This window comes from Aulonocara stuartgranti (genome assembly GCF_965226115.1).
Source record: "Aulonocara stuartgranti genome assembly, chromosome: 5".
Lineage (NCBI taxonomy): Eukaryota > Metazoa > Chordata > Actinopteri > Cichliformes > Cichlidae > Aulonocara > Aulonocara stuartgranti.
This window is the reverse complement of record NC_138943.1, coordinates 16,683,189-16,695,400: the sequence shown is the minus strand read 5'-3', so window position 1 is coordinate 16,695,400 and position 12,212 is coordinate 16,683,189. Positions and strand designations below refer to the sequence as shown.

Genomic DNA, 12,212 nt, shown 5'->3' with positions numbered 1-12,212 from the left:
CTTGATTGGTATAAATTCGGTTTAAACCAAGCACATTATCCTTAATGGTAAATTTAGATTTCATATATTTCAGTTACATTTTACTTACAATTGTTGCCTCGTGTTTTAATGAGGGTGCAAAATGACTTTTCTACTTTGTTTAGCTGTATTAAGAGTTGATCAACGACGTTTCACGCCTGCCGGGGTTCATGGTGCACGAGTTTCCATCATGGTAGCCTGTTGTTAGCTAAACCTTTAACACTATTCTTGGCTGCACAAACACTGGAAACTGCATTACACATCAGCAAGTATCAAAGTCTAAACACAACATAACCGAAATAATGATCACAACACTACTAAATTAAGGTTTTGAAGTTAAATATTAACAGTCTCATGGGTCTTTGCACTCTGCAATTACAGAAGCGTCCTGCACAGGTAAGAAAGACATAAACACATAATGAAATTAAAGTATGCGCAAACATACTTTCCTGTATGCAGGAGAAAACGTAATATAAGTAAACTCAAGTGTACTTATTTTAATTAATTGAAGGCCTCATTTGCATTTACAGGTCAGCAATGTATACAAGTGCATATTTTAGAAACTATAGATTTTTTTAGGCTAATATATTTCTATGTAAATTATCGTAAAAAGAAACACAACAGAAGCACTCACAGTACAACACGGCCAACTTCAAACATGTACATAAGTCAGTAGTTACTTAATGCGTGCATTCGAGTATTGCATGTTTTTACTGTTTTCACTTACAAATCCCTCCATATCGTGTTAAAATCTGTGCTGACCGCTTTCTGCGACTGAAACAGTGCTGACCTACAAGGCGTATGCATTTGAAGTAAAGTTTGTGTTTGCTTTCCCAGTATCAACTACATTTTCCAGAGCTCCACCCTCGCCTGGGTTTAGAAAGATTTTTTTTCCTTCTTTTTTTCTTTTTCTTTTTTTTTTAAATGTGCAGCTGCCCTGGAGCAGAGGGAGGAACAGCTGGCTGAGGGAAGAGCCAGCCCGGGGAGTCAGTCACATTCCTGGCTGGGATTCAATGACTGAACCAGACACAAACAAACAGAGAGGGCGAGAGAGAGAGAGAGAGAGAGAGAGAGAGAGAGAGAGAGCGACTCACACATTGAGTGAGTGGGGAGACAGCAGACTGAATGTGCGCCAGACTGAGCAGACGAGGCATATTTCGGGCGCACATTAGGAGTGCGTAAAACCGCAGGAGCATAGAAACATAGTACCCGGTGATTGTATGTTGGATAATACGACTTCGGAGTCGCTTAGTTGTCGACTTTAATTGCGTGTGCTTACAGGAACTGCCCTATGATTTCAGCAGCTCTCAGTTTTCTGAATGGACGCGCTGGGAAGCTTCTCCGGTGACATGGAAGTGCGCGTTATTGAGCGTGTAGCCGGATGCTGAGGACGCCCGACCCGATAAGTCGATTTCAGCTCGCATTTTGAGTTTTGAACTCTCTTCTCTAACCGACAACATGGAGGGCACGAGCTTCCAGCCCCATCCTGGACTTCAGCAAACTCTGCAGCAGTTTAATCTGAGTTCCAGGCGCTCCCTCGGTGGACCGGCGGCGTTCTCCGCTCGATGGCACCAGGACTCACTCTTCGGGAAAGATGGCAAATCCGTCGAGATGATGCTCACCCTGCCGGCTCAGACACCTCCAGTGATGTCCGGTCCACTTTTCATCCCGTCCGACCGCTCCACCGAGAGGTGCGAGACGGTGCTGGAGCGGGAACCTATCTCCTGCTTCGTCGTCGGTGGTGAGAAACGACTGTGCCTACCGCAGATTCTCAACAGCGTTCTCAGAGATTTCTCCCTCCAGCAGATCAACTCGGTCTGCGACGATCTCCACATCTATTGCTCCAGGTGCACGGCGGACCAGCTAGAGATCCTCAAAGTGGTGGGTATCTTGCCCTTCTCGGCACCGTCCTGTGGGCTTATCACTCAGACGGATGCTGAACGGCTTTGCAACGCGCTCATCTACGGCGGTACTTACCCTCCTCACTGCAACAAGGAGTCGGGCTCTCTGGAGTTGGAGCGAACCGAGAAAAGCTTCAAAGTGTATCACGAATGTTTTGGTCGTTGTAAAGGCCTGTTTGTCCCGGAACTGTACACCTCTCCGGGTGCCGCCTGCATCCAGTGCATGGACTGCAGACTCATGTACCCACCTCACAAGTTTGTTGTCCACAGTCACAAGAGACTAGAGAACCGGACAGTCCACTGGGGCTTTGATTCGGCCAACTGGCGGGCTTATGTGCTCTTAGATCCGGACTACACCGGGAAAGAGGAGAAGAGTCACCTGGAGAAGCTGCTCAAAGAGTTAAAAGGAAAATTTGATCTCACGGGAAAACGGTCCAGTAAATCTTGCAGAGTAAGTCTGTGTGTTTTCCCCCTTTTTTGATTTTACAACGATAGCTTTTTGTGTTTGAGGAATTTTGCAGTGAATTGTTTGTTTGTATCTGTTGATATCTGAACTACATCATCTGCGCTGATTGACATTAATCTGAGAAGACTTCCTTCTTCTCAGGCCTGCCAAGTTTCCTTTGATTAACTGATTGATTGTATCTTTCACAAGTGTTACCAGCCTTATCAAATGCCCCAACAGGGTAAAAATGCTGATCAAATGTCACATCACACCTTTCTGTACCTGTCCCATCTCATTTAGAGGTTCACTCACTTCTTCTGTGTGTGGAAAAAAGTGAGACTAACAATCAGCTTAATGCTCCCGAGCATACATCCCATCACCTAAAACTCATCCACCCAACCCCCAGGGTTACCCAAGGGCAGCTGCATTATGATAAATTGAGTCTCCCTGATATATTTTATTAGTGTGTGAGAGAGAAGCGAGGGGGCAGGTCGTGCATTATGGTGCCATGAGGTGGAGAAGGGGGGGATAAGAGTTTAAGGAGGTCTTGAATATGGAAATGTGTGTGTGAAAGAGTGAGAAGAGGTTTGTGCTCATCAGGACAAGGATAAGAAATCTGAAAAGTGTGCGCGCATGTTTGTCTATGTGTGAGTGTCCCATTGTGGCTCCTTGCGTGGGTCAGAGATGTTTAGTATGGACAAAGGGCCAGGAGACGAGGTGGCTGTTCCTTCGTCACAGAGCAGCTGTTGTGTGGGACTCTGCTAATGAGTGGACATCTCTGTATGCATCACCATGGCGCTGCTCCAGTCTGAGCAGGAGCCAGGAGATGTCTCACAGGGAAACCTCAGTACTTGCTTTAATGGGAATAGACGCTGGTTTATAGAAACATGAAATGAGGAGGTTGTGTTGAGGCTCTTCGCTGCTGATTTATGTCACCTTTCCACGAATTGGATGGCCTCTTGACGAAATCTCTCCGCAGTCGAGAAATATCTGTCTGTGGTATTTAAGTCTTGCACCTGTGATGTTTCAGCAGGTCTTGACGCATGACCTGTGAGTTATATATTTCCACAAAATGTTGATTCCTGCACTGTCAGTGTTTCAGAGAGTGTGCGAGAGATACAGAGGGCCTGCTCATCATGGATTGAAAGGGACGAAGGGGGCAGTGTTTGTTTGTTTGCTGTGGTTCACTGTCAGTTGTGTCCCAGTTAGCAGACAGGCCCCGTCCTCAGGGAGCTGCACACCAGCGCTCTCCTATACATCAGCCTGACAGGCCAAGCTGCTGAAAGGCTGGACTGAGGCTCACAGACTGTGTTTGGCTCAGCTTACCCATAAAATAAAAACACAATGTTATCGGTCTGTCTCAGCCTCCCTCTGATGTCAGGGTGTTTTATTAATAAGAGGCAGCCCCGAAGGTTAGCTCCTCTGCCTGTAACATCTGTCTAGACTCCCACCTCATGCACTGAACATGGTGGTTGTTGCAGACACCGCCAGGGGAAGGTACTCAGTTTACTGGACCGACTAAAATGTATTTATTTATTTAAAATTCTAGTTTTTATTGATAACATGTGCGTGTACATGCAAGTATTCCCAGTCATATTCTAAATGGGGAAAGGGAAAAAAAAGTATTCTGCCCACAAAACAGCAGAAGCCGGATTGGCCAGGCCAGTCATTGTGTCTGTTTTGCATCAAATGCAGCATTTGGTCATTTAGCCCTATAATGTGCAGATGAGGGCAGATTGGAGAGAGCACGCCGCAGACTCTCTCATTCAGAAGATGCAGGGTGTGTGAGCCCGGCCTTGATATGTGTTGTCAAAGGGCCTTGACCTGTGACCTCGCTCCAAAGACACTGACCCAGCCTACCCCCATTCTTTTTACACCATCCAATCTCATGCCCTTGTGTCCAGTTCACTGGCCAGATGGCTTTCTGATAAAAGACGGAGGGATATTCACCTGGCAGACAAAAACATTTTTTCTCAGCCGCGGCTCAATTTCCAATGAAACGTCACCGTATTGGAACCATTAGGTCAATTTTCAGACGAATAATAATATTTATTACTCTGTAAATTTTATGGGAATAGACACAAATTGCTTTCTTCATTGCTCTGAACTTTGCATGTAATAATTTAAATATGAACTTTTCTGATTAGCATGGAAATCTTCAAAGAAAGAGGATTTCAACTGGAGGGGGAAAAACTTTTTGAATATTGTATTTAAATTTAAAAAAACAACAAAAAAAGCTCTAAGCAGTACGCCCAATGCAATCAATCATTTGAATGAGTGGAGAGTAAAAGTAGACTCTGCAGAACTGTGTCGACCCTCCTTAATGGAATGGATATTAAAACCACCCAAGTGAGGCCAATTTATTCCATTTCTCAACCCATTGTTCTCCTGGCTCAATGCAATTAGTCTCAAACCTGGAGTAAACCAGAGTGTGTGCCCAAGGCTGAAGGGTTGCATGTTTTGATCATGAGCTGTTTTTATAAGTGAATGAATAAATGAAAAAAAAATCTCTCGACTGCTTTCATCACCCGGTAACCATGCCTTTATCTGCACTTGTGTGTAGGTGTCTTTATGTAAAGCGGGTATAAAAGTGTGTTTGCATGTAAACAGGCGAGTGTAATGACTGGATCAGCTGTGCGAGCCAGATTAAAATGAGCTCACGGCCAGCTCATTTCCATTCCCATCTGTCTGCTGACCTCTGTAAAGCCCTGGATCCTGACGTGGTATAACTCTTTGGTCCTTGGTGGGCCTGTCTGACCCACTCATTAAAGACCCAACCCACCCGTATCACCATCGTGCTGTAAACACTGAGCAAATCGCATTGAATTCAGGTTTGGTAGCATGTTTCTCAATCTCCCGGCGCATCAAAAACTGCAGTTTCAGTTGGACACATCATTCTTTTGAGTGCAGTCGCCTGAGTCCTGACACCCACGTAAACTCGCTCCACCCTCCCTCCTCCCTCTGCAGTAGACAACACTCCTGTGCTGGCCAGAGTTTTTTGGCCAAAGCGGGGACAGTGTGTCAAGGCAAAAGGGGTGTCAGGCGCTCCCAGGGGTTGTGGCCTCCATTCTAGCGGCGATGACCCCATGTTTAAAGAGTGTCAGCTGGGGTTCTGTCATGGGTAATGTGCGCTAAAGACCTGCCGCCTCCTTTGTTTGGGAGCCAGGCTTTCAGAGGCTGTGAAGTGCAGCAGTTTCTCTTTGTTACCGTGCTGTTTCTTTAGCCGCTGTGTGGATAGGTCCGTAACCTCCAGCCTTTCCGAGGGTGGGAAATCCACGCTTGTGAGTTTGCTGTGTCACCGGTTTCCTAGTTATGTGCTCAAAGACAGAGTGGAGCCTTTGGTGGTGTCTGCATGTCTGATAGAGATAACACTGGGCAATAATTCAGTGTTATCATTAATAGACTTTCAGTTGAATCATATTGCTTTTTTGATATTATCATGTAATGATTTTATGGTCTTTTGAATTTGGCCTTATGGGTTATTTTAAGAAAATTAAATTGGAAGCAATTAATAGATTATTTTATGACTACAAATAGATCTGACATAATTTTCTCTGTCTATACAAATATATACAACAATTAAAATGATTATTAAAGTTAAAAAGGTTATTTTTTTGTATTTTCAACAGTCCATTTGTTGAAAAGCTTAAAAAAACACATAACATAACACTTTTGACTGATTTCTCCTGTAAAAATAACCACAAACAAACAAGCAAACAAACAAACAAAAGAAGCAATAAATAAATAAAATAGCATAAAATATGTTATAAGTTATTAATGCCAGCAGTGGTTTTAACATCATTGTGTTCAAACTACTTCAAGTGTCTGCAAGTAAAAGCAAATTCATTCTCTGCATTTAAATTAAAGTATTAGGAGCTGTGGGACAAGCACAAAGCCAGCGCCTTGGTTAAAGGTATAATATAGTATTAACCTCAGTCCATATTATATTACTATGTATCATGTGGTAATTTTTTTTTCTCAGCTGGTTTTTTAGTATGCAAAAGCTATTTGAATGAGGTCAAGAAAATCCGGTGGGTTAATAAAAAAACTAAAAAAACAGCAGTATTTCCTTGGACGTGTATTGTGGTATACTGTAAATACCTACTTTAAATGAGGTTCTTTATGTGTTTTGTTTCTTGCATTCGCTGCTGTGTTTAGGTGCATAATGGCTTCTTACAAAGTGAAATCGCAAGAATTGGAGTAGAAAATGGATAAATAAAATACATTCATGCAACTTATCGAGGTAATTCAATTATTCAAAAACCCTAAAACTAAACAAGAAATAATTTCGGGGATTTCAGACATATAAGAGTGCCCGTTTCTTTTTCTGATCATTTTGCGTGGACGGGGTTTAGCTCGTTTCTGCTCTGAACCTCGATGACACAGTGCAGTGCTAATGTGTGAAAGACTTCTTGTATAACTCATGGAGTGAGGGAGGAAGATGATTAGTGTTGATCAGTGATGATGAGATGAGGGAGGAGATGAGCACTGGCTGTGACTGCAGTCAACAAGCCAGTCAGTCAGTCAGTTGGTCCGTTAGTGGCAGAACAGATGCCTGTATTGAGTTAGTGTTATTCCACAATCATCATCAATTCCTCCTCGATCACCTCCTGATTTCCAGCTCTGTGATTAAGAGTCAGGCCCATCTGGTGCAGAGACAGGAAATCCTGGAGTCTGCATCTGCTGCTGGCTGAGCTAGTAAGCTGCTGCAGTCAAGGGGGTTTAGGCTCTTATAATCCTACATAACTACTGGAATGCCGAGACCATAGTGCACATCAAAACCATCGTTTTCTCTGGATGGCATTTGCAGAACGTGCAAAGGCTCCGCTGTGGACTTTCTTCTTCTTCTTCTTCTTCTCCCCACTCAAAGTATCCTCTCAATTTATAGCCTGTCCCAGTGGAATTTCGTAATTAGAGCATGAATTAGATATACTGCAGAGAGCACATTACATAGAGCAACCAACAGCGTAACTGCACATATAAAATTAAGTGCTCGCCTGGTGAGACATTAGAGGTCAAAAGACGTAAAAAGGCACGAAAATATTTATCCCTTTAAATTTCTTCTCGTCTCTCTATAATGACTTGCAGATCTAAGCTACAGAACTGTTAGACCACATTGGAGATGTGCTAATGGAGCTCCAGCCAGAGCAGAAGTAGGCCCTGCTGGTGCCATATGACAAATCGGCATGCTGCTCTCGCCTACAATCCGCCCACCAAACACCTTCAAAGCTATCAGGAGGATTAGCTCACGCAGCTAAACCAAACAGACTGCTCAGTGTTCAGACAGCATTTGGTCCAAATCTTGTTTGTGCCTCCTGTTTTGGTGGCTAGCAGATCACAATCGGGGGGCTGCTGTCGGTTCAGTCATAACTGGGGCAGTGCTGAGGTGATGCACAGTGCCGTGGCTGCGGCAAAAAGAAGAATAAATGTTTTAGGGATTTGGACGACTACCTTGCTCTTTGGGATATACATAATTTATTTTCGGATTAGGATGGTTTAGATTAACTTTGAGTTCTCTGCAAAGTTCAGAAGACGGTGTAGCCAAGGCGACTCAGACGGGCGCGAATGCACTTTTGTCTTTTTTGTGACATAAAAGCTTCGTGTTCAGTTCTGGCAGGAGGGGAAAAAGGCTCTGGATCTGTTTTGTATATGTTTCTGCATGTGGGCAGGTGTGGAGAACAACATTTAGAGGCCTCTGTCAGACTCCACACACTGCCAGGAAGGACTCGTCCTCAGTCAGAGTCTGCGCCGTATGCTTGTGATTGGAGGGCGCCTGTGGTTGCTAAGCAGAGCTGCTCTTCCTGTGCTAAATAAGAACTTCATGCTCTCTGGCTGGTGGGCTCAAAAGTAGCACGCCAAAACGCACACTCACGCAAACACACGCGCACACACACACACACCTCTTACAGTACAGAGACCTAACGCGTCTCCATTCACTGCCCATCCTCTTTCATTGTGACCTCCACACTGTGACTCGACAACTCTCTCCTCCTCCTCCTCCTGCTGCCCTCATGCTTTCCTTCCTCCATCTCCTCCTCCTCCACTTCGCATAACATTCACTTCTCCCACAGGTCAGCACGGAGTAAACCTCCCCCCCTCCATCACTGAGACCTCCTCGACTGACACCACCTCTTTCTCTCTCCTCTGCCTCGCCACCATCACTCACCTCCTCAGTTTGACACCTCCTCAACCCTGTAGGACACACACACATGCATTCACACGCACGTACTCACAAAGACACAGACACAGGCTCTCCTACACTGAGTTCTCCTACTGCACTCCCCCTCACACTGCATTATACTTAGATCTCCACCTCCACTGTAGTGAGCACATGCTGTATCGGTCTGTATTCAGACTGGCCTACATACAGTATGCCACACATGTATCACTGTGCTGTTCCTTTGGTACAAAAGCTGCTGGTCTCACTCAGATGGATGGATGGATGGATGGATGGATGGATGGATGGATGGATGGATAGATAGATAGATAGATAGATAGATAGGGAGTGAGTGCTACTTTGTCAGGATGACCTCATAACCATCCTCTAGGCTTTCAAGAGCCTGCTAAATGAACAAATGGGTGGGCTCTACATTTTTGTCTCTCTCCTGATGGGCTGTGTGCTATGAAAGATCTCTATCATGTTGTGTATCTGCTGGTAAAAGAGCACTGTGTCTTCTTCCTGAGTAGATGCATGTACCATGCGGCTCTTAGGAGTTTTATTTCGCTTACTTTTACTTTCTTAGTTGGTTACAGCTTTTGGGTCGTAGAAGCTCAATCATTTTGTGCAAGTCCCCGTAAGCTCTTCAGGCCAGCTCAACATGTTGTCTTGCAGAGACGAAGCAATGCAGCATTGTCAGCAGGCACCCGTATCAAATGAATTCAGCACAGCTGTCCTAGCAGACTCTATTGCAGTGATGGGGGGGGGGGGGGTAGAGAAACGTTATTTATTCAGTATTAAACTCACCCCAGGACCCGTCATGGCCACTCTTTGCCACAGTATCATTTGGTCAGGTGGACCTTTTCCCTCTTTGACCTTGCCGGTCTTGTTTATTACCTCATTCAAAAGCAGAATGTACTGTAACTTTGCAAATGCATCCATCTCATGAGCTGGCCACCTGCCCCACTAGGTTCTCGCTGTCTGTTCTTTCTTTATTTTCAGCACACCAGTGGCTATATTTAAAAAGACAGGCGTAAAGATAGGCCACGGTTGCTCACACGCTGAGGTTACCTCCCCACACCCCCCACCTTTTTGCAGGTGTCTGATAGTTTCAAGATTGTCCCTGCGCTGCACTTGCTGTGCCGGCTGTCTAGGCAGGGCAGACTCCCTCCCTTGTGCTCGTAGCATTGACAAGCGTCTGGCTTTATTTCCAGCCAGTCGACGAGCTCAGACACAGGCAGCCATGGACTGAAATAGAGCAGGCCCACCCTTTATCCTATAATGAAGGGACTATTATAAGCCCAGTGTCTTAAGCTGTGTATAGCCGATGTCAAGGGAAGCGCTAGTGCATACATCATGTTAAAAAACATCAAGCTGCTTTAAAGATTACCATCAAAACTAATCACCTCTCCTTTTGCCGTCAACAGCCTTAATCTGCAGCACAGGAGTATGTGTTTAAGTGCAAGGTCATGCCACCTCTCGTGAGCTGATGAGACTCTTTGCTTGAGACAAGAGTGAGAAAAAAACATAGGAAGACAGTTTTGAACTAAAAATAAGACAATAAAACAAATCTATTTGGAAGAAAATCGGTTCACTTGTGACCTCGTACCAGTCGGCTGAAAGCAGAGATAACAGTCTGGTCGAGGCATCTGTCCCATATGGAATGTATGAATTATTCCAGGGGTAGCAGGGCGTTGTTGGAGCACTCATCTTCACAAAGACGCCCATCTCTGAATGTCCATATTTAATTCACTCCTTTCAGCTGCTGAACTGTACAGGCTGCCGATATAATGAGTCCCTCCAAAGAGATTAGCCGCCCTGTCATCAATGCAACTCCCTAATTTCTCTGCCTGTGTTGTGGTGCAGGCTGCTGGGATAAAGGGCCTTGGCCGGACACAGTGGGAGGAAGTGGCTTTTGTGTTGCAAGCAGGTGCAGTGGAATGACAGTTTGGTTTTTTGGATACGTACGTGTATGTTTCTCTGTGTGTATGTGCGTGCAGTTCTGTATCTGGCTAAGCTTGGAGGGTATGTGCTCCCTGAGTGCCTCTGAGATACACCAGGAACCTCTGGAGCTTGACTTGAACCCTCAATCACAGGGCTCTTCAGGGGTTTGCAGTAAATTCTTCAGGCGAATGGTTTTCTCTCCCCTTCGTCGTCCTCCTCCTCCCCCTCTTTTTTCTCTCTTTTTTTTTGCTCACATCTGGTGAACAGCGCTAGCACCCCTGTCATCTTTTACTGCGTTGAGGTCATTTCCACCCTATCAGTAAAGTGGAAACACATGATGTGCAGGATTCGGCCTTAATGGGGTGGGGCTGGCATGGACCAGCACTGACACAGCTTTACAGCCAAGAACTGCCAAAAACGGCCTCTCTGTGAAATGCCTCCTACTTTAAAATTAAAACCATTTGGGGGTAAATAATATTAGAATGCACAAACCTGTTAAAAATCATCACTAAATACAAATAACTGCTATAATTAGTCACTTTAAAAACACACACACACACATAGGATGTGCACATGTTTTCCAGAAATGCTGCAGTGAGGTGGAGCTTCGTCTGCAAGAACAAAGCTGAAGTAACTCATGACGCTTTGAAAGTGCAATAAAAAAAACTTACCAAGCATTGTTTAGACCTACACAATGATAAGTGTATAATGAGTACCAACTCCGGAAGACTCTTTTTGGAGTTTCTCTTCCTCTGTTCAGAGTTTTATTTTTGCTGTGAAATTCTTCTCTTTGTATAGGCTTTTTTTTTCTTTTTCTTTTTAACCGCATTATTGAATCCAACTGGTGAGCCGGGTACAGACTTTGGTACATGCTCCAGATAAAGGGTGCATCCTCGAGTTTAATTGGGATTCTCCTCTAGCACTAATGTGGATTCCCTTTAGTCTGTTGCGGCTCCATTCTTCTTATAACATTTTTCACAGCACAGCCCGCGGTGTTTGTTATTCTTCGAGATGAGCTTGTGTCATTTGTGAAAACTCAGCTCTGCCTTCTGACACGTTTTGCTTGATTTCTCCACAGTGCATCATTAGCAGCGGATTCATCTCGCCACAGATTTGTTTTTAAGTCGGGCAGAATTTTTTTTTCAAACCATTGACCAGTCTTTTTTAAAAAAAATTTTACCTGCTGATTTTAACTGTTAAAAACATTGTACAGTAATATGCCCAGATAATGTGCCGCTAAGGAATCTCAGTGGAATTAACAGTTTTAATGTAGTTTTACTGCCTCGCTACATGGATCTCAATGTGCCTCCAAGCAAATTCCAGTCACACTGTGGTTTCCATTTTGTGGTAGACAGAGCTGCAGTGTAAAAAGGGGTGGGCTACAGTCAGTCAGTTACTGCTGTCTGTGAGCAGACTACGGGCAGGCAGAGCGGCTGCTCAGAGCAGCTGCATGGATTTTTATTTCTGCTGTCCAACAGGACTCCATCACAGACTGCAGCAGCACTCATTATTGAGGGCACACACTCCTGTGCTGCATGCCTCTGTCCTCATTACCTCTGCAGCAGCTTAGCTCTTTGCCTTTGTTCTCTCTCTTGGCCTGAAACTGGAGAATATGGAGAGAAGTGCTGAGGCTGCAGTTAGCTGGGCTGCCCACAACTTCTGCCGCACAGGAGAAAACATAGCGCAGACAACCACCACCCCCCTAAGCCCTCTCGTCTACATATTTTCACAAAGCCATCGCACAAGG

The 12,212-nt window shown here is 44.8% G+C and overlaps 1 protein-coding gene across 1 annotated transcript in view; it reads left to right on the top strand.

Moving 5' to 3' along the window:
• Positions 1 to 1,091: 1,091 nt before the first annotated feature.
• The window catches only part of skib (v-ski avian sarcoma viral oncogene homolog b), a 30,618-nt gene continuing 19,497 nt past the window's right edge, over positions 1,092 to 12,212 (top strand). Inside the window, exon 1 of the mRNA XM_082533963.1 lies at positions 1,092 to 2,370. Within this exon, the coding sequence (XP_082390089.1) occupies positions 1,477 to 2,370 (894 nt within the window). The 5' untranslated portion in view covers positions 1,092 to 1,476. The remainder of the gene's footprint in view (positions 2,371 to 12,212) is intronic.